Genomic DNA, 22,343 nt, shown 5'->3' with positions numbered 1-22,343 from the left:
TGAGGGTCTCTTTATAAAGATCTGAGTTCAAATCCCTTCTGTCCAAGAAAAGTAATGTAAAACATTTTGAAGGGGTCTATTCAGAAATAGACATGTTGTTCCAGCACAGCTGACACACACAAAAGCCTTTCACCTCTTGAACAGATGTAGAATGGTAAAGTTACAGATTTCCTTTCATAAAGGACTATACATTTCTGTTTTATCCCTTCATTAAACATACTAACGGACACAGATTAGTTAAATGATGCATTCCTTATAGAAAAGACTATATCTGTAATTTGTCCCTCCATTAAACATACGAAGAAACACAGGTATGAGAAAGCAATTTAAGGATTTAATTCATCAGAATTTGTTATATGAATGCAGTTCACACACAGCAAGGTTCTCTTGGGATGTCTTCACAGAATATAGATATACTGTGCTAGTACCCCTTTGCCCATCTGTTTATTCATATGCTAATACATCCAGGACAAGTAACTTCTATATGCAGTACTTTTTTGTTTGGCCATTTTGATTGGGTCCCTAAAGACAACTGTATAAATAAACCCTTGGCTTAATGCATTCTAGGGGCCATTCAGAAGTTTTGCACATTCTTGTGGCCATTTGGAAGGAATACATTATGGTCACATTTTGGCGTCATTCTTTTTTTAGCATGGTAATCCATGGCTCTAAACTGGTGTGATGCAGAGACATTTTGCGTTCAAATATCTGGGGACAGTTTGCTTATCCATCAAGCGCTCTTTGAGTAATCGCTCTGCCAGCCTCCATTTCCACCCACAGAATGGAGGCAATTACTACCTACCTCACAAGTTTGTGAGGATCAAAGGGATGAGGCAATGCTGCTATCTGTATCCAGCCTTCAGGAAGGGGAAGGCTTGGAAATCAATGAAATAATCATCCAACACTTAAAAGGATGTTAAAGGTTAGTGAGTTAGAATGGTGCTGTTGCTAAACCACTATGAAAAGGTAAACCACCTTCCCTGTTTCTGTCCTAGTTTGAGATCCAGTGGATGATGATTCATTGTGACCCTCAACGACCCCAGAGAGAAACTTGCGGTGAACTTACAGCTCGGAGTTCGGTAAGATTGTAGTGTAAGGTCTGTGCTTAGGCTGTGTACACACCAGCAGCTTAAAATGCAGCTAGGTTTTCTTTTTCTCAATTTGGATCAGAGCTGGTTTGGGGGAAATGTGTAAGAACACAGTGTTTCACAAAAAAACGACAGGCTAGATTATAGACTGTGTACTTCACGTGTACACTGCTTCCCAAACAAGTGGGTGTGCACTGATTGCAGAGTACATGGGAGTTTGTACACAGCCTTAGTTTTAGAACATTGGGGGATTCAAAGTGCCTTCATGCATTTCCTTTCTAGTGATATATTATAATGGGCTGGGGAAAATAATTGCAATAATCTGCCTGATCATTCTGCTCAAAGCATAGATCAAGCCAAAAGTTGCTGGAAGATGCAGGCTGCTGGCTGCAGGGCAAAGGGTTAAAAAGCCAGTGTCATTCAATCCCTCCTTTCTAGCCATCAGGTTTCCTCCAATCTCTGTTACCCTCCTCCACAGCCATTCATTAGCAGAATAACTGTGCCTATTGCAGAGTGTGCCTTTCTAGGTGTTCTGGAGGGGTCCTTCTGGGGGTGATTTTTTAACATCCTAAAATCCATCTGAGGCAATCAGAGACGAGTCCATGGCTCTCAGTGTTCCAGGCAAGAGGTTTTCCTGCCTCCTTGGGGTTTTCCTGCAAGTCATTTGCCTTTGCCTTTCTCAAGTAAGTTTTGCCTGACTTTTTCTTGTTCTTTTCAGATAAGCCAGACAGCCGTCAAGGTAAGTTTTAAAGGCAGGATGCTTGCCCAGTGCAGAGGATAAAGTGCTTCTATATGCTCCCTGTTCTGATCTATCAGCACTCTGCTTCACCCCCCCTTCCCTCTTTGGCAATCAAACGAACTGCTAATATGCATTTCTGTAATTATGCTATTATGTTGGAAAATATGCAGAAATTGTTGTGCCCTGCTGGTGAACTTCCCTGGATCATTTATTTCACTGGCCGCTTTTAAGAAACATGATGTTTGAATAGATGAAGGTTTGGTTCTACAAGGCAGTACTTATTTCCTTTACCCTAGATCAGACTGCTTTGCAGAGGTACCATTTAAGCAGAACACAATTTCTGTAAGTTCTGGCTTCAGTAGTACCTCTTCCTTTGGCCTGTGCAGTGATTGAACAGTCCACCCCTCATTCCATGTTGAAATCTGGCACCCCTGCCTCTTGAATATAATTTTTAGCTCAGTCGAATAGTTTTAATTCAGTTCAGTGCAATGGGTCAGGTCAGGACTAAGGTACGTGAAAGGAGGTTCCATGGAAATCAGTGGAACAAGTTAGTCACCATTTAATCCCGTAGATTTCATTGTGACCCAAGTTCATCAAACTTGGTCTGGATCCAACTCAATAGGTGATTATGGATGCCCATGAGAAATTAATATGGATACGTTTCCTGTTCTTTAAGCAATCTTCTTTAAAACAAGAATCAGCATCATTAAAAGAGTGGCAAATGTAGGATCTTTTATCTGTGTTATATATATGAAGTAGGGATTCCAATCTGTGTCAGCCATTGTGAGTATGGAACCAAGCAGAGGTGGTAGTTATTTTGGATGATTCTACATAAAGTGGTACAACATTTTAATGATTATGGTTTTACAGATCTTAGCCATGTTTTATCTATTATTTATGAACACCTTTACAGAGAAAATGAAAAGGGTCATTGGTGCCCAAGAAACTCACTGGTTTAGCATAGCAAGAATAAGCTACTTTTCGGCAGTCTTTCTGAGGAAAAGCAGCCTTTTTTAAAAATGCCGTCTGAGAAGGCAGGAAACACAAGAATTATGTCTAGAACTGGCATTCTCACAGCCTGAAACTGCCTGGCAAATCGGTGCCCCTGCTTTTAGTGTCAGTAGTTCACCTTCTCTGCAAGAGGTGTGAGGGGAGCGAAAGGGGCCTGCTTAAAGGTTTGCTTCACAAAGCACCTATTGTGGAATTAACGTTGCCTGGCAGTTGGAATTTAGTCATAAAAAGGAAACCGTGGAGTATGTTGTAGAACCTGAGGGCCCTCCCCAAAACTATTTTGGGGGAATATGAGGCGCACACTGAAGTTTCACATAGAAAGCAGCATATCTGAAAGGGATTTAGGAAGGTTTTTTGTGTTGTTTTTTTAAAAGTGGGGGAGGTAGGTTCTATTTTTAGAAGAAAACTCTTACAGAAGAAAACATGTTATACACAGGACCATGATGGGAGGTTTTTGAAACCTTCATCATACATGCCTTTTAGAATATGAATATGGATCTTTAGGAATAATGGTGATCTCTCTTGGTAAGATAAAGCATAGTGTATCCTGGGGGTTACTTGCAGAGATCAGTTTATTTCCTCTCAAATTTTTTTATAATATTATTATTATTATTTACAAAGGAAGGAAATTGTTGGACATCTGATCCAAAGAGCACTGTTTTATTACATTTTATCACTGGTGTAGTCATGGTTGGGAAGTCAACTTTTCTCTTCAGAATGTATGGGGGAAAGAAAAGCAAAGTATATTATTTGCACACATACCTCCTAGGGATCTCTGGAAAAACTCCCACACAAAACCACTAAACACAGTGATGGGCAGAATGATACATTTTAATCTCTAAGTCCCAAATTTACAGCATGTGACTGCATCCGTCTTGAATTGTAGATTAACATACGAGAGTGTGGTCAAAGTGTTGGGATTTAAAGAGTCCTAATGAAAAACGGAACACAATTCAGTGGCACAGTTAAAGTTATCTGGGCACCGGGCACACAGGGAAGCTGAACTCTGGTCACGGATCCTGAGACTCCTGCATTGCAGGGGGTTGGACTAGATGACCCTCGGGGTCCCTTCCAACTCTACGATTCTATGAATCTGTGGTGGCCCTTAACTGCTGGCTCTCAACTTCTACTCCTTCCCCCTATTTCTGGTATGATTTCTATGCCTCCCTGCTCCACTGTCTTAAGTGTTCTTTTATTTCTTGCCAGAGAGGCCCCCCAGGTCCACAAGGCCCCCCTGGCCCGCCAGGCCCCCCAGGAGTTCCTGGCATCGATGGCATCGACGTAAGTTTATTTTGTGCATAAAGCTGGACTGTCATCCCCGCTCGAGGAATTCCTCCCTGTAGCTGTCCCTCTGAGTATACAGTATTGAGCATGTGACACTTGAGTACGTCAACTCTCTGTAACCCACTGCTAGCTGGCGGAAGGAATTAGTTCCTGGGATTTTGTGCCAAGAATCTAAATGTGCATTCCAAGACTCATTTCACGAGGGATGTGCTAGTGGCTTGAAGTAAATTGGCATATATAATGTGTTTCTTTTAAATTGCATTAGGGGCTGTGTTCGATTAGTATTTATAACAGCGATTTTGCAGTCCTAGCAATCAGGGATTTCTTCTAAGAATATCTGAATAAAGATTTTGCATATGGAAATGTGACAGGTTTAAAAAGTATCCTTACTTTGCCGTTTTCCTCTTCTATTCCTCTAGGGGGACAGAGGTCCTAATGGGCCCGTGGGCCCTGCGGTAAGTGGCTGATAGCTCTTGCCATGCTTTTATCAAAGGATTCATAGGTATCTCCTCTCTTCTAATGCCTTAATTTTCCTCCATCTCCAATGCATTCCTGCAGGGCCCAGATGGTGAACCAGGTAGACCAGGTCCCCCTGGATTGCCAGGAATACCTGGGGCTGATGTGAGTAGATTTTCTTCTTCTTTGGGGCTAGGCAGAACCTCTCTCTGTGAGATGTTGCTACCAACCTGAAAGGCCTCTGGTTGTAATAGCAAGCCAGGGCATTTAACCTGAGCGGGATATTTCCAAGTTAAGAGACGGTCCCTTCTGGAGCAGAGGCAGACAGGGGCTGGGCGTATCTAGGGGAGTGACGGGGGAATAGGCAAAGCAGCTGATGCACTAAGCTTCTGGGAGAGGATTCATTCCTCCCAGAATTCCTTTGAATTCAAACAGGAAAAGTACTACGTGCTGCAGCGGCCCTCCTTGTTTAGGGCAGGGCATAGCAGTAGGAAAGGGAATGCAAGGCAGGGATCCAGAGGTTGCTTGGGTTGAATCAGCACCTGGCTCTGATCCATCTTTCCCCTGCCCAGTGACAGTTTTGCAACTTGTTAGGACAGATTTCTGAGAGGTGCTAGGACTAGGGATAAATTAGGAGATGTATTGCACCTAACAAGGCCCCAAAGCCAGGTTTTGTATGTTCCTATACCTCATAATATTTTGTCTGAGAAAGCAAGATAATATTCCTGAGGTTTGTTCCCCACTTTACATTCCCACATTTCAAATGGGGTTTCTGATTTTTTTGGAAGGAACATTAGCAGATGAATAATTTCTTCCAAAACAATGGCAGAGATACAGGTGCTGATTAATTAATTGTACACCTGATTATTGTGAGCTCATGAGAGTGAGCTTTGAGCTTGTCATATGTGGTGCCCTCTCTCCCTCTACTGTGTAGAAACCTATGTGGCACAGGTCATATTCTACACATGATTTTTTTTATTTTAATGGGAATTTGTAGGACATGCTTGAGAACTATGCAGGGCCGTCTTTAGCAGATATGGCGCCGGGGTGCAAATATCTGCCCAGCGCCCCCAAATTACCACAGATAGTGTTGGGGTGGCTGTAGCTGCGCACTGCCAGCCATTGGGGGGTGCAACTCTCCTCCATGTTGTTGCGGGAGAGTGATCCCCGCAGAGGCTTGGGAGGGAAGCTGCACGCCTGCCAGCCTTATGGTTGGTGGGGCGCAGATGGCGGGCATGCAGGGAAAGGGGAGGCCACCGGCAAAGCCGCACAGCTCCCCCACTTGCTGGGGTGCCCCTGAGAAGCCGGCGCCCTGGCGTGACGCACCACTAAACCCTATGGGAAAGACGGCTCTGGAACTATGCCCGTATAAAGACTCCAAGTTACATGGGTGGATAGCTGAGTCGGAAGAGCATGAATGAGACTCTCTCAGGGTTGTGGTCTTGAGCCCCACTTTGGACAAAAGATCCTGCATTTCCAGGAGTTTGGAGTTTGTTCAGCAGAGGTTATTTCTTTTGGGCCACCATCTTCAAACCTCTTTCTCCAGAGTAATCAAAATGAAATATATAGGACTGCTGTAGTATAGGTGTTTGGCAAGATATCCAGAACCTTTTAAAGCCTTTTCATTAATTGTTGTTAATTCTAAATAATGACTGAGGAGGCTGCAGTACAACACAAGTTGGGTGTGCTTAAGTCCATTTGTTTCAGTGGGTTTCAGCATATTTTAGTTGTTGGGTTGTAGCCTAGTCTGTGGTGAAAAGACACAAACTGTATTTGGGCAGTTTGCCCAAATACAGACCTTGGGTAAACTGCCAAGTTCCCCACAAGCACAATCCTGTGTCTATTTACTAAGAAGTAAGTCCCACCATCTTGGCAAACTGTCAAGTTCCCCGCAAGCACAATCCTGTGTCTATTTACTAAGAAGTAAGTCCCACCATCTTCAATGGGGCTTCCTTCCTAGGTCAGTGTGTTTACAATTGCAGCCTCAGGCTCAGGCCAGTTTGAATCTGGATAGCATCATATTTTGGAACTTTTTCTGGGACTGTTTTCACACTGCTTTCTCTTGGGGTTGTTTCCAAAAAGCTTCCTTCCTCTGATGGGAAATGAATCCTACCACTACTAGAGGAAGGCAACTTTTGGATCCAGCTGCAACACTCACGTGCAGACACATGAATACATGTACACACATACATGTTATACTGAGCTGATTATCTTGTTTGGAACTTGGCACATTTTATAAACAGTTCCTTCTTGTGAACTGAAAGGTAATTGTTACTGTAATAAAAGTATATGCTTCGTTCCACAAGGGACTGACAGGCCCTGATGGATCCCCAGGCCGTGCTGGTCCAAAAGGACAAAAGGTAAGTTTAAAATCCATTATTAAGTTTTCTTTCAGTTTTTTGGCCTCAGGACTTTTTAACAGGACTTTTGTATTTTGATTTTGTTTTGTGAACTGCCCTGAGACCTCCTGGTATAGGGCAGTATATAAACAACAACTCAACAACACAGTCGCAAATATCTAAAGATACTTACTAGCTGTTGATTAGTGATTTTAATATTATGGAATATTATGGAAAGTTCCCCACTATGTCCCCCTACCTCCAACATGAAAATTTATTATTCTGCTCACTATAGGATGCACTTTTTCCCCTCCAAAAATGAAGGGGAAATGCGTGTGCGTCCTATGGGGCGAATGCAGGCTTTCGCTGAAGCCTAGAGAGTGAAAGGGGTCGGTGCGCACCGACCCCTCTCGCTCTCCAGGCTTCAGGAGAGCCGCAGCGCCAGCCCCACAAGGTCGGGGGACAGCGGGGAGGTGGAAGGCCGCCATCCCGCTGTCTCCCGATGTAGTTTGGAGGCTGACAGTGGGGAGACGCGTGCTTCTCCCTGCCGCCAGCCCTGCAAGCTCTGGGGACAGCTGGGAGGCGCAGCGCGTCTTCCCGCTGTCCCCGGACCTGGTCTGAAGGCGGGCGGCGGGGAAAAGAGTGCTTCTCCCCGCTGCCAGCCCCACAAGCGCCTGGGGGGAAAATAATTTTTTTCCCCTTTATTTCCCCCCCAAAAAACTTGGTGCGTCCTATGGGCCGGTGCGTCCTATGGGGCGAAAAATACGGTAACTGGTTTTAGACCCTCTCAGATAATATACATTTTATTTTTGCAGGGTGAACCCGGGTTGCCTGGAGGCCGTGGACTGCCTGTACGTAATAGATTTTTATATAGTATCTATTTTAAAAAATCAATACTATGAATTTCTTTTCAGCTTTAGAACAGTAAAACAAAGGCAAGAGGAAAGCAGAGTGGGGGAGGGGAGAACCAACCCTCTACTTTCATAATCCCTGAGGGAATTTCCAGTCAGACTAAAATAACACAAGAGCATAGAAAGTAGAACTTCTATCTTGAAATCAGTAGAGAGCAGATTTAATTTCTTCGCCGCCTTAGCCTTTATATGCCAACCTTCAGAAACTGGCCTTTAAAAACAACCACTGTAGTATTTCATGGTCGAAATTGCTTGTGCTGACAAGATCAGGGGATTTTCTGATGAGGATCCGAAGGACCTTGTCCAGAGTTCTGGGATGGGGCTTTTTAAAAGCCCCTTCCTATTTCTGCCCCTCAGGCTATTTAAAAAGATCCTGATCATTGGAAGATGGTATGGATTCCCCCAGAAAAGTATTATCAGCATGAAAAGCTGTGCTTGGAAAGGAAAACTGGCAGCCATTCTGTGCATAAAAACAGAGCTATTAAGCTATTGTCAGGTCTTATTTACAGATTGGCCTTATCATGATGATGTTTATTTTATTTTATTTTATTTTATTTTATTATTTTATTTTATTTCATTTCATTTCATTTCATTTCATTTCATTTATTTTATTTTTGTACCATGCCCATCTGACAGGGTTGCCCCAGCCACTCTGGGCAGGATGTTATACTTCTGTCATAGTCTTCACCAAGGAGCTCAGTGTTAAACTCCTTCCTTCAGTTCTGTATTCACCACAACCCTGTGAGGTAGGCAAGTCTGAGAGAATGTGGCAAGCCAAATATCACCCAGTGAACTAATGGCTGAGTGAGGAGTTGAACTAGGGCCTTCCATCTCCTAATCCAACACCTTAACTGCGCCACATGGGTGTTCATGTGAGCTTTACCTTGCCTTTATATTTGAACTGTACACACATATTAGAGAGACAGGAATCCAAAGAGTTCTTTGTGTGAGTAGAAAGTGTTTCTGTGCACAAGGAGAAAGGAGCTGAACAAAAATGGCCTTGGTGCAGAGTTAAAAAACAACAACTCATCCTTTATATACCCCTGCCCCACCCATTTTCAAGTCATCGACCAGCATATTCAGGAGGGCTGGGAATGGGTAGCAAAATATACAGAAACAAATTAAGTATACATCAAACACTAGTTTACAATATATGAAAACTAATAAAAGATGAAACAAAACATTTATAGGATGTGAACTCCTGTGTAAACAGACACTGCAGAACTGAGGAGCCACCAATAACAAGGCCTTCCTATGTTGTGCAAACCAATGGGAGTGTTCCTCCCATTTCAAATATGTTCGTCTTTCTTTGGAATTGCGGCAAAGGAAAGGTTAAAGTCAGCTTCCCTATGTGCCACAGTACTGATCCTGCTTGGGGTCCCATGCAGCAACTATTTGCATAACAATAGGTGCACACACTGCATTAACAATAACACACTGAAACACCATGTTTATTTTGACCTTCAGAAACTACAAAAATTGAAACCAGAACCCTGTAACTTCTTATGACTTCTGTTTCTTTCCAGGGGTGGAGGAAGGGGGGTGCGGTGGCTGTGGGCAACCCCCAGTGTCACCACTGGGGGGGGGGGGGCAAAATGCCAGGCGGCACTTACTGTGGGGCCTGTAGCATGCCCAAGCCACCGCGTCTGGTTTGGGCATGCACAGGATCCGCGCTGGCCCCGCGGTCTCCCCACTGCCTCCCCCCCAGCTGTAGGGTGGCTGAGTGGGAGGAGGCAGGCAGACTCTGGAGGCCCTGCAGTGCGCCCCGCCCCTTCCTCCACCACTGGTTTTTTCCTATTCTATTTAATATTATTTACATACAGATTACTCCCTAATTAAAATATATATGCCTAAAAAATCACTGTGGCTTCCAACGAAGAAGGCAAAGGGACCGAAATAACCTTAGTGAGTGTTAGGAGAACATTTACATTTAAATTTTTAGGATTTGAACAAAGGATATCTAAAATTAGAGAAAAAACATGGGAAAATTAGATAATAAGATTGGAAACAAGGCGATAAATTGCTGGAAAAATTTTGTTTTTGGGTGAGGAACGCAGGAGCGGGAGATGTGAGGAAGTCCAAAGAAGTTAAGAAATTATGTTAAGATACATGTTATATTGTTTCTTCTTTTGTATTGTATTCAAAAATTGTTAATAAATATTTATATATATATATAAAAAATTCACTAAGAACACTTGCTCAAAAGTGTTCAGGGTGGCGTTGCTGCATTCCTTACGAGCCTTTGTTTGTTTGTTTGTTTGTTTGTTTGTTTGTTTGTTTGTTTTAAACAAAATAAATGATACATGGAGATGTGAATAAATAGGAAAGCATGCTACTGCTGTGAGAGAAATGTTACCGACAGCAGTAACATGAGTGCAATACTGTTTGTTCATAATGAAAGCAAATTACTGTTGTTTGATAGAAGGCAAAATTAAAGGTGGCTGATGAGAAGGTTCCTACAGATGCCTGTTTCCTGGTGGAACGATTTAGCAGAGCATGTGGCGAATGATTGCACGGAATAGCTTGTGATAGCTGCTAATTTAAGCAAACTGAGTAGAAGAAAGTCACCCTGCATTTCATTACTTGGGGAATCAGAATAACAAAAAGAGAAACCAGTGGAGATGCAATATAACACCGAGACATTTTAGGAAAGATCCAAGCCTAGGGATTTTGGGGGTGATGTTAGCATATCCTGCACTGCCACCAGCTAGGCCTCACCGCCAGTCACCCAAAGGAGAGATTTCTTATTTAAAATGTTCTGATGTACAGCCTGGCACTCAGCTAGGCCTAATGACTACCACAGACCTCAACTTACAGTGGTGCCCCGCAAGACAAATGCCTCGCAAGACGAAAAACTCGCTAGACGAAAGAGTTTTCCATCTTTTGAGTCGTTCCGCAAGACGAATTTCCCTATGGGCTTGCTTCGCAAGACGAAACATCTTGCGAGTTCTTGCGAGTTTTTTTCCTTTTTCTTAAAGCCGCTAAGCCGTTAATAGCCGCTAAGCCGCTAATAGCCGCTAAGCCGCTAATAGCCGTGCTTCGCAAGACGAAAAAACCGCTAGACGAAGAGACTCGCGGAATGGATTAATTTCGTCTTGCGAGGCACCACTGTAATTATCTCCAGTGCCTATGCAATCCAACACTATGTGACTGGGAGTGGCCACCGGGACCACATAACACCGGTTCTGAGAGATCTGCATTGGCTCCCAGTACATTTTCGAGCACAATTCAAAGTGTTGGTGCTGACCTTTAAAGCCCTCGGTCCTGTATACCTGAAGGAGCGTCTCCACCCCCATCGTTCAGCCCGGACACTGAGATCCAGCGCCGAGGGCCTTCTGGCGGTTCCCTCATTGCGAGAAGTGAGGTTACAGGGAACCAGACAGAGGGCCTTCTCGGTAGTGGCACCCACCCTGTGGAACACCCTCCCTTCAGATGTGAAGGAAATAAGCAGCTATCCTATCTTTAAAAGACATCTGAAGGCAGCCCTGTTCAGGGAAGTTTTTAATATTTAACGCTGTATTGTTTTTAATACTTGATTGGGAACCGCCCAGAGTGGCTGGGGAAACTCAGGCAGATGGGCGGGATATAAATTATTATTATTATTATTATTATCCTCCCTAGCATCAGGGCAGGACCCCGAGTCACCAGAAGATAATGAAGGCAGTGGCAATTGCAGTTGCCTCACCTAGTGCTTCTCTTCATAGCTCCAGGCTGAATGAGTACTGGGTGACTGGAGCTGTCTTGCTTCCAGCGCTGCCACCTCCCTACCATTGCCCGTCATGGCTGTTGCCCTGCTACCACCTGTCTTTGTGCTCTGAGGCGAGGCCAACCACAGGGCTCCTTTCCCAGGGCCACCTCCCTGCTGCCAGCAGAACGGCCCTATAGTTTCCCTCACCCAGCTTCTTGAAACTGTGCATCTCCGCAAACTTGAACAGAACATTACTTGCCCCTTTGGAAAACGTGTGCACTTCTGTTTCCTAGCATCGTTATGGCAGCGGCATTGAGCTTTAGAAATGTTAAGTTGTACCTTTAAGCCTAGATTAATCTATAAAGAAAATGGTTGGAATTGTTCTTTTAATAAAAAAAGGTTCTCTAAATAATGATTGACCTATTACAGGGAGCATCTACCTCAAAAGTAGTAAGCTTAAAACTTCATGAAATTGCTATCCATCCTAAATACCCAGAGAGCTAAAAATAATGCTTTCATTATTCCACAGTTTGGAGGGGGTGGAATCCATCTTGTTATTTGTTCTCTCATTTTATTGTTGGAGTGCTATGAAGTCTGAATATACTAAAAAACTAAAATGTGCTATATTTTTTCCCCTTCAGGGTAAAGGTATTCCTGGATCTCTAGTAAGTAGATATTCACCAACTATCAGTAGCATAATAAAATAATACACTTTATCTTCAATGCAATAGGTCTATTGCTAATATTTTTAAAAAACAACCTCTTAAGGTCTGTTTAGAAAGCCATTTATTCCTTAGATAAGGGTGGCTGTTTATAAAGAGTTTAATCAAATCAATGTCTTTTCAAATGTAGGGTCCTCCTGGTATTGCAGGACTTCCTGGTGAAGTGGGCAGAGTTGGGCCACCTGTGAGTATATATCACTGCATATTTTTTAAAAATCACTGATCTAAATTTTCATGTTAACTAATTAAATTCCCCATACTAATTATGCACGTTTAGGAATGATGTTTCCCAACAATGTCTGGCACATGAAGGCTAACCACGTTTACCTTGAAATAAGGGCTGGATAGCATGGTGAAAAACTTCCCAAATGGTGTATGCGACTGGGCACGCAAATGGATTTCCATGCGGAGGTTTAACTGCATGGTGGTTACTTTTCAAGATTCTGAGTGGTTTTGTATGTAATAGGGGCTTTAGTGATGGTGAATGGAGCATGAGGCATCTTTAGTTATTTAATAGCTGCTATCATCTCTGAGCACTTCAGTAATAGAAATTACCATCCCATATCTTTTCGATGTACTTCTTTTATGAAAGAAACAAGGGATATAGATTACTGTAGCCTCTGTTCCTCCTGTCATGTAAAACTACTTTTATATTCTGTGCACTTAGAGTTTTCTAGAACTCTGAACTTAACCACATTGTAAATGGTCTCCTCTGTGATTGCTACAGCCTTATTTACAAATAAGGCCAGAACAAATATCAGTTATGCAGCTCACTGATATACACTTGTGCCACCTTCAAACTATTTAGGGTGATCCTGGAAAGAGAGGCCCTCCTGGAGTGCCAGGCCCCCCCGGCCCCATGGTAAGTTCAAGATACTCATTTTATTATACATTTATTAAAATGTCTGTTTCCCCAACTCTTTCGAAGTGTGGAGGCATGTTTCTGTGGGTTAGAAGTAGCATTACTTTGTTGTGACATTCCCTCCAGTGGTCACAGTTGACCTGGTACGGTACTGAATTTCAAAGCCTTCTGAGTAAAGGAGTACAAGAGACTTCTTTTCATATGTGTTTCCATTTATGCTGGTGGAAGCGGGAGGCGAAGTCTGGGATCATGCACTGTTTCTGGTACAGAAGATGCCCTGCTTCACCAGAGAATACACTCTAGAGTTTGACGAGCCATTTCACAAGATTTCAGGGAGGACTCAACATCCACCTGGCCCCCTTCTAAGTTGTGATTTGTTCTCTAGCAGTGTTGGAGGATATACAGATAGCGGCCTATTTGTGTGGGGATTCCCCACCCCCACCCAGCACATCAGCAGAGCATGCATAAGCTCATTCCGCCCTGCTCTGTCCCTTTTCCAGCCAATTCCAGGTCACTGTGATACATGGTTGCACATCAGTTGGACGTGCGTAAATCTGACGTTGCCTGTACTATGCTCTTTGTATAGGTAACAGGGTAGATTGACAGGTCTGCTTGCAATCTCAGTCAGGTAACAGTCCATATGAAATCCAGTTCACCTTTATGTTTGGTTACCCATCTACACGGCAAGGCAAAATAAATAGCTAAATAGATAGGTTGAGCTCTTTTACAAGGTTGCATTCCAAGTGCATATTCTCCTTTGAGAAAGAGATTGCAGAATGTCCCTTAACAAATGCACAAATTAAACACCCAGTGAGGACCTGCCTTGCTTAATTGTGGTGCATTTTGGCATAGAACCCATTGCTTTTATAAAGAGAAATCGTATGAATGTGTAGAAATGTCTGTCTACCTATCCATAACCCCACCCACCCACCCATCTATTGCTCTTCTTCATGTCTTCAGCAGAAAATACAGATGGCTTTTGGGGGCAGGGGAACAATGTGGATTGCTGAAATCAGAAAATTGGGGACTGTGTTGAATCTGCCTTTTGTTCATTTTCCTGCTATGCTATGCCTTTAAAAACAAAAAACCAAAAACTGTTCTATTAAATCTCCTTCAGGGAACAGTTGGACTTCGTGATGGAGATCCACTGGTAAGATATTTATTTTACCTTTTTGGATGAAAAAAAATGCTTTTCTGTAATAGTTTCTCATCCTTAGCTTCTGGGTTTTCTCTCCCCCACTCCCAGTGTCCCAATTCTTGTCCACCTGGCCGATCAGGATATGCTGGGCTAATGGGCATGAAGGTAAGAGAATATGTTGTAATTTAATATGTTGTAATTATGGATGCATATTGAATACATTGAGTTGCAGGAATCGAAGGCAGCACACAGAAGCCATCTTTCTTTCCCCCTCCTCCCGTTCTGAACCTCCCATGTACCCCCTGAAAAGACCTTCTGAAGATTGCTGACCACCATAGGCTTTGCTATACATGGGGCTGTAGTGGGAAGAGGAAATCACCGAAAGTCAGGAGGAGGGGTCTTGTAGGACCCTGGTACATATCAAAATTTTAAAAGATGGTGATTGTTTAAACCTACTAATTAAACAGGGCTTTGCTCTTATGCTTTAGGGTCACAAAGGAGTAAAAGGAGAGGCTGGTGAACCAGGAAAACAAGGCCATAAGGTAAATGAAATAGAATACTAGGTTAAAATGATTTGGAAAGCCAATGGTTGAAAGAGGAATCATGTTTAATTTTGTTATGCTTTTAACAAACGAAAAGAACAGTAGCTTTCCTCTTAGATTTATTTACCCACTATTGCCACAGCACTTTTTTCTGTTTTAATCCCTAACAGCTTTGATGTCTTCTCCAATAAGGCAGTTTCTGCATGGACTTCCCTTCTGTGTAAAATATGTTTTGTGTACTGCACGTAGGCCATATGAGTTGCAAGAACACATTGATCAATAACGTTAATAAATAGTGCACACCCTCTCTTACAGGCTGAGGCCACAATCCTGACCTCATTTACATGGGAGTAAGCCCAATTGAATTCAGTTCGACTTACATCTGAGTACATGATTAGGTGTTAGAATGTTCTATAAACTAATTTGTTATTATTTGTACTTATTTAGGGCGAGGAAGGTGAACAAGGAGGAGTAGGTGATGTTGGCACTCAAGGCCCACCAGTAAAGTATTTCCTTTTAATTAGCTTTTTATTCGCATTCTGTTATCTCTAATGGCTATGTACAGGTGTGAGAAATTGTACTATTTATTCCTTTAATCCACCTGCAAAAGATTCATTTCCAGCTGTTCAAACCAGGTGTGAACTGACACATTGAGATGACGCAAATCACAGCTATGTTGTCCTTTTTAAAAAATTATCATATGTTTAGATCTTTCCCGTCTGTTTTTGTTACGTAATGTTCAGTAGCTAGAGCTTTTTAATTCTTGATTTTATTAAAAGTAAACTATCTTTAAAATCTACGTGCCTAAAATGAGAAGCACTTCTTATAATCAAGATCTGAAAAGGTCTTTTAAAAAAAGAAGAAGTATATTATCCAAGGAAATATGGTATGAAAATTTGCATATACAGGATAACTCAGCTGCGCAAAACTGCATACTTACAATAAATTTTGCTTTCAGGGACCTCAAGGGTTGAGAGGTATAACTGGCATAATGGGACCCAAAGGTGACAAGGTAAGTAATAGCAACGATACCTTTATCATTTTAAACAATAACTTTATCATTTTAAAGCACAGGGGTGCTACCCCACAACACTGTCTGCTACTGCCTGGTACTGTGGGAGAAGACTCCTGTCAACCCCCAGTAAACTAGGTGGACCAAGAATCTATCTTTAGAAATGGAAAGCAGAATAGCTTATTGTCCATATGTGGTGCTCCTCTTTAGCCTGTCAACTCTCTGGCACACGTGGATCTCATTTTCAGAAAACCAAATTTACCTTTCTGATTTTCAGAGGTGTTCATCAAGGCTCACCTTGAATCTTTTATTGACCAAGAATGAAACACTATTATTATAGCCAGCGTACTTATTTTATTGACTCACCAGAATTGCTATTTACTATTACCCTTCCCATTTACTCATGTTGCTACATCAGATTAAATGTGTATATAAAGGCTTTTTCCGAGGTACCGCTTCTTGATTACATTACATATTCTCTTCTACTATTGCTGTTTCTTTTTGCTTGCAATTGTCTCATCTGTAAAGCATTCTTGCAGCAGTTCCATAAAGGACAATATATTTTGGTTCAATTCACTATAATTCTGTAGAATAGCACACTCATATGTTACGTGCAGGGCATTGAGAAATAGTTGAAGACCGAAATGACCTGCAGTGGAATATACAGTGGTACCTCGCAAGACGAATGCCTCGTAAGACGAAAAACTCGCAAGACGAAAGAGTTTTTCGTTTTTTTAGTTGCTTCGCAAGACGAATTTCCCTATGGGCTTGCTTCGCAAGACGAAAACGTCTTGCAAGTTTGTTTCCTTTTTCTTAAAACCGTGCATTCAGGGGGTGCAGTTGCGACTTGACTTCGAGGAGCAACTTATAGCACACGGTGTGGTAGCCTTTTTTGAGGTTTTTGAAGACTTTGGTATTTTTGAAGCTTTTCCAAAAACCGTGCTTCGCAAGACGAAAAAATCGCAAGACGAAAAAACTCGCAGAACGAATTAATTTCGTCTTGCGAGGTACCACTGTATTCAGAGGAACGGATCAATTGCTGCCCAGCATGATCCAACAGAGGCGCAAAGGTTCAGTGTGATTTTGATGCAGACTTTACTTTTGCAGTGTGATTACCACTTTTCTGTGGTTAACTCCCAGGTTGCATTGGTAATCTCTGAATTTTGAAATCACATGTGTTGCTAGATCTGATGGAGGTAGATCGCTGGCATCATAACAAGCTTTCATGCCATGGATCACAGCATGAAGGAAGACCCATATGTTGTGGAACATCTTTATAAAGACTAGTGGAGTATAGTTCCACAGTAATAACTGCATAACAAATCCTTGGTGGTCATTCCAGCTCTTGACCTCAGGTGTAAAGAATTGAGGGTTGGAACAAAATAATGGCAAGTGTGAAGCTGCTGTCTGCCCCATTAGCCTCAATAGAAAATACATGTGAGTGCAGAATATTTTAAAGCTTTTTATATCTTAATAATCCTTTGGTTGTTTGTTTTTACTGTAGGGTGCTCGGGGTCTTGATGGTGATCCTGGTCCCCGGGGTCTTCCTGGGCCCCTGGTAAGTTTCTTTGTCTTATCAGCAAGACCTCTAAGGAGGATTCACAATTAAGCACATCAGGGCGGCTACCCTGGCATTCACATTTCAGGAGTGCCTATCTCAGTTTTCATTCTTTTAAAAAACCTCCATACGGTAAATCTCAATCCCTTGTTCCCAGGCACATGAGTTTGGCGTGTGGGGGGGAATTGGCTGGCCTGTTGTAATAAATATATTAAATAATGTAAAGATTGTCAGGATACCAAAGTATTACTTGCCCACAGATGTGGCTGCATACTCTGTCACTGCACGATTCATTGCTTTTTTCTTTTCCTCTTTGCTACCAGCCTCTGCTGGGAATGAGCTGTTGTTGTGCTGACTGTTCAGTATAGCTAATTGGATCATTCAGTTATTCCTGATGGGAGGGATTGTGGCACACTGGTAGATCACATGCTTTGTATGCAGGGAGTTCCAGGTTCAAACCCTGGCATTTCCAGGTAGGGCTTGGGTCGACTGCTGCCTGAAACAGTGGAGAGTTGCTCCTCATCACTGTCGCAGTGGTGAGCTGGATGGACCAATTGTCCGACTCAGTACAGTGGTACCTCATTTCCGAATGTCTCCTTTCGGAGACATTTCGGTTTTCAAACACCGAAAATCCAGAAGTAAATGCTTCGGTTTTTGAATGTGCCTCAGAAGTTGAACATGCCTCACGGCTTCCGCTTAGTGCAAGATCCTGAGGCCTAGCTGTCAGCTTTTGGGTTTTCGGGTTTTGAACGTTCCAGAACTCAAAACGGTCTTCCGGAACAGATTGCATTCAAAAGCAGAGGTACCACTGTATCAGGAAGCTGCCTACATTCCTGGGTTGATGCAGAGATAAAACAGAATTTCCCATTCCCAGAGGAGGATCACCTGCTGTACCTCTGCATGCCATTACACTTGGCTCACCTCCTTCCAGTCCAGAGGTACTCTCAGAATAGTGTCTCACACAGAAACAGAGTGGTGCACAAGTGCTGCGATGGGAGAAGTGAGGTCAGCCGGAGCCCCTCATGATCTTAAATTGGGGCCATCTTTTATAAAGTTAGTTATTCCCACATGGGATTTTCATACAGTCTATGTGGAAACATCAAATTCAATTTTTTCTGTTCTTCAAGAAGATAGCAAGAATGAGTTTTCAGTAGTATGAAACATACTAAACAAATATAAACACAAAATTTAAGGTACTCCTAATGTTTGTGATGCATAAGTATAAAATGATGATGGATATTTTGTATAAAATAAGATAACATTGTCTTTTATGTCTTCACATGTAAACGTAACCATTTCATGATTGGCTTATTGTTTCAGTTGTGTTTTATATTATGAGCCCTATTTCACCTAGGAAAACCTTACTGAGGGTGCAGTAAAACTCCTGGAGCAATTGACACATAGCTAAAGAAGACCAGAATTCCAAAGCCCTACTTTCTGTCTATCTGAATGATTTCTAGGCTGTCTTTCAATGTAAAACTCCCACGGCGGTATGCAATCAATAATTTAAAAAGTAACAGTAAAATAGTGTACAAAACAAATATATAAGCACAGAAACTACAGCCATAAAAACTAATAAAATCTAGTAGAGTTGCCATAAAACCAGAAACAGTTATCAAACATGCTGAAATAGCTACTCAAATAAAAAGCAAAACATATTTGTTTGGCTCCCAAAGAACAAAAGGTTTAGTGGCTGGCAAGTTTCCCTGAGGAAGTTTTTTATATATATAGATGTGCTTCCCCCGTATGCATTTATAAGCTTTTGGGATTTACAGTAAGCTAAAGATTGGCTTGGCTTTGATATTTCCCCCCTCGTCCAAGAATGAGGGACAATGACACACAATCAATTTACCCTTGTCTAAGAAATGGCCCTTCTTGACCTGTTATCTTGAGGCTTACATCATAATATGCAGTTACAGTAACTCTTTAGAAACATGGGAATTTACCTTGCCTTTAGCCATCATCGTTCACATAACTTTTATTTAATTATGACAAGGAATTGACAGTTAATGTGCTTAACATTTCTTTGCAGGGCGATCAAGGACAAAGAGGTTCATTGGGGGAGGCAGGCCCCAAAGGCGAAAGAGTGAGTTCTTATTGAGTTCCAGTGGATGACTAAGTAATAATGTACCATTGATACCACAAAACTACCAGGCCCTCTGCCTGGTTCCCTGTAACCTCACTTTTCGCAGTGAGGGAACTGCCGGAAGGCCCTCAGAGCTGGACCTCAGTGTCCAGGCTGAAGGATGGGGTGGAGATGCTCCTTCAGATATACTGGGCTGAGGCCGTTTAGGGCTGTAAAGGTCAGCACCAACACTTTGAATTGTGCTTGGAAACGTACTGTGAGCCAATGTAGATTTTTCAGGACCTGTGTTATACGGTCTTGGCAGCCACTCCCAGTCACCAGTCTAGCTGCCACATTCTAGATTAATTGTAGTTTCTGGGTCAGCTTCAAAGGTAGCCCCACGTAGAGCACATTGCAGTAGACCAAGCGGGTGATGACTAGATAACTAAGGGCCTTGTTTCCATACAATGCGAGCCTGACCTTGGGCCTTGGGCTCGAACACTTCCCATTCTCCTCCCCTCCTCCCATGCCACTGGAAAGAGGTATAAACAGCGATTCAGTTTCACTTTCTATGATTTCTGGCTTGTGAAGCAGAAATTGTGGTGTAAAATGAACTCAGTTGCAAAACAACTCAACTTCAAGCCATGGGTTAGGAAATTAGTTTGTTTTAATAAAGTAGAATTTATTTTCAACCACAGTTTCTGTTTTATATGTAGCAACAAGCTTGGAATCATGGAAAGGGAATAATAAAATTGTAGAGTTGGAAGGGACCAGAAGGGTCATCTGTTTCAATTCCCTGCAATGCTGGAATCATTTGCCCAATGTTGGACTTGAACCCATGACTCTGGGATAAAGACTCTTGTGCTCTACTGACTGAGCTATCTCCAAGCACAAATGTATTCCTCTTCCAAGTGGAGAGAGGAAGGGGTGTCCTTGACCACGTAGCATTACATATGAATTGCCCCATTGTGTGCACGAACATCGAAATAAAATGGGAATAAGGTAGTTTAATGCTAATACACTTGACTAAAGTTATTTGAGAGGAGGCATTCACCTTGCTTCATTCAAGTGTGTGTCCCTTAATGTGACTATAATGTTCAATATGCTTTAATTTTCTTCCTTTTTCTTAGGGTCCTGAAGGTGTTAGAGGAATTAGTGGTCTTCCTGGGCCTAAAGGAGAAAATGTACGTATAGTGTGATTATTATTAATCGTAGCATTTGTAATTTACATTGCTATCATGTATTATGAAACAAGTGTGATTTACATAATGGCAACGTATTACAGAAGATGTTACTTCTTTCTCAAGGGCTTACCGGGAGTTGATGGCCGTGAAGGGATCCCTGCCATGCCAGGAGCAAAGGTACTTAATTCATCGTGCTGTTTAATTTATATTTTCAAAACGAACTGCTCACTTCCATATTGTGTGGATTAGGAGCGAAAATCACAGAGAATCAGTGCAGATTAGGTGAACTGATAGAGAACAGAACTATTAATTATGATTAGCGATATTATCTCTCTGGGTCCTGCATATCCAGAAGCAATAACGGTGACTGGCGTCTCGAAAGAGTAAGAGTCTGCCCCATCAAGTTGCTCCTAATACGGTGTCTCTTGACCCCACCCACAACTCCTCCCACCTTCCCTATACCAGCTCTGCCAATGGAAGCTCCTCCTCCCATGCCAGTGGGCGCCATGATGATAGCTAAGTGGAACTTCTGTGAGAAGTGTAGGCAACCTTTGGCCCTACCATTGTTGGTGAACTGTTAACTCCCATCAGAACTAGCAGACATGGCCATTGGCCAGAGAAGATGAGAGCTGTACTGCAGACTGTGCTCAGCTAGGACCACCAAGTTTAAGGGAGTGTCCTGTGTTCTGGTACTTTGGTCTAACCAGCAGCTACCTCCTTATGTTCTAACGGAGCAGTCAAATGCCAAATTACCACATGTGTCACACATGCATGAAAGGAATCCTTTACACATATGCCTCCACCAATTAACACCCCCACTTATATCCCATTTAATTAAGGTAATTCATTGCTAACATTCATTTCCCTTCATATTGAAATGCCCAATTTTCTCCCCTTGATTGGACATGGCAGCTCTCCAGTCTTTGGGGTTTGCACACAGGGCTGCCTCATGGGAAGCCATGCCCTTAGTGAGCCCCAGATGTCGATGCTGTGCAAGACGCCAAACCAGTCAGATCTCCACTTAAAGAGGTAGGACATGCAGAAAGCAGAAGTGTGCTAGTTAAAGGTTATGAATGAGCCACTTTTGTCAATGGTGAGCCAGTCTGCTTCTGCTCCTACTGCATTTTCATGAAGAATACGACAGTCACTCAAGTTGCACCTAGCATTATCTGTGGGTGTAAGCAGAGAGCAAACCTTATTTGCCTCTTTTGTGCACCCATACTGGCTGGCTGGGGACGCGGGTGGTGCTGTGGGTTAAACCACAGAGCCTAGGACTTGCCGACCAGAAGGTCGGCGGTTTGAATTCCCGCGACGGGGTGAGCTCCCGTTGTTCAGTCCCTGCTCCTGCCAACCTAGCAGTTCGAAAGCACGTCAAAGTGCAAGTAGATAAATAGGTACCACTCCGGCAGGAAGGTAAACGGCATTTCCGTGTGCTGCTCTGGTTCGCCAGAAGCGGCTTAGTCATGCTGGCCACATGCCCTGGAAGCTGTACGCCGGCTCCCTCAGCCAATAAAGTGAGATGAGCGCTGCAACCCCAGAGTCGGTCACGACTGGACCTAATGGTCAGAGGTTCCTTTACCTTTTTACTGGCTGGTTGAGTCTTTTGGTTAACTCCCAAGTACTATCAAGTTGTTAACAACCAGAACAACAGGGATATTACATTCCCATAAGTTAGCAGTTTGGAAAAGGATGCCACAGTATTTTTTTAAAAAAGATACTAACTTGTTCGTTTGGGCTTTTTTTC

General features: G+C 42.7%; 1 protein-coding gene and 1 long non-coding RNA gene across 6 annotated transcripts in view; one reads left to right on the top strand and one right to left on the bottom strand.

Moving 5' to 3' along the window:
• COL9A1 (collagen type IX alpha 1 chain) overlaps nt 1-22,343 on the top strand; it is a 64,442-nt gene that overhangs the window by 14,071 nt on the left and 28,028 nt on the right. For 4 of the 5 annotated variants that reach the window (XM_081856946.1, XM_081856949.1, XM_081856948.1 and 1 more), the window contains 19 exons: nt 996-1,079; nt 1,807-1,827; nt 4,045-4,119; nt 4,542-4,577; nt 4,681-4,743; nt 6,885-6,938; nt 7,733-7,768; nt 12,158-12,181; nt 12,369-12,422; nt 13,047-13,100; nt 14,218-14,250; nt 14,347-14,403; nt 14,727-14,780; nt 15,228-15,281; nt 15,739-15,792; nt 17,297-17,350; nt 19,383-19,436; nt 20,546-20,599; nt 20,723-20,776. In XM_081856946.1, coding sequence (XP_081713072.1) covers nt 996-1,079; nt 1,807-1,827; nt 4,045-4,119; nt 4,542-4,577; nt 4,681-4,743; nt 6,885-6,938; nt 7,733-7,768; nt 12,158-12,181; nt 12,369-12,422; nt 13,047-13,100; nt 14,218-14,250; nt 14,347-14,403; nt 14,727-14,780; nt 15,228-15,281; nt 15,739-15,792; nt 17,297-17,350; nt 19,383-19,436; nt 20,546-20,599; nt 20,723-20,776 — 969 coding nt within the window. Of the gene's footprint in view, nt 1-995; nt 1,080-1,533; nt 1,772-1,806; nt 1,828-4,044; nt 4,120-4,541; nt 4,578-4,680; nt 4,744-6,884; nt 6,939-7,732; nt 7,769-12,157; nt 12,182-12,368; nt 12,423-13,046; nt 13,101-14,217; nt 14,251-14,346; nt 14,404-14,726; nt 14,781-15,227; nt 15,282-15,738; nt 15,793-17,296; nt 17,351-19,382; nt 19,437-20,545; nt 20,600-20,722; nt 20,777-22,343 lie in introns of those variants that run through there. The other variant, XM_081856950.1, reaches the window with a different exon arrangement.
• LOC309339465 lies at nt 8,617-12,149 on the bottom strand. The gene is made up of 3 exons (XR_014155381.1): nt 10,938-12,149; nt 10,547-10,638; nt 8,617-8,916 (listed from the first exon to the last, which is right to left on the bottom strand). It is a non-coding gene; the product is annotated as an uncharacterized lncRNA (long non-coding RNA).

Source organism: Podarcis erhardii (genome assembly GCF_964252035.2).
Source record: "Podarcis erhardii genome assembly, chromosome: 3".
Classification (NCBI taxonomy): Eukaryota; Metazoa; Chordata; class Lepidosauria; order Squamata; family Lacertidae; genus Podarcis; species Podarcis erhardii.
This window is presented reverse-complemented; position numbering and strand designations above follow the sequence as displayed.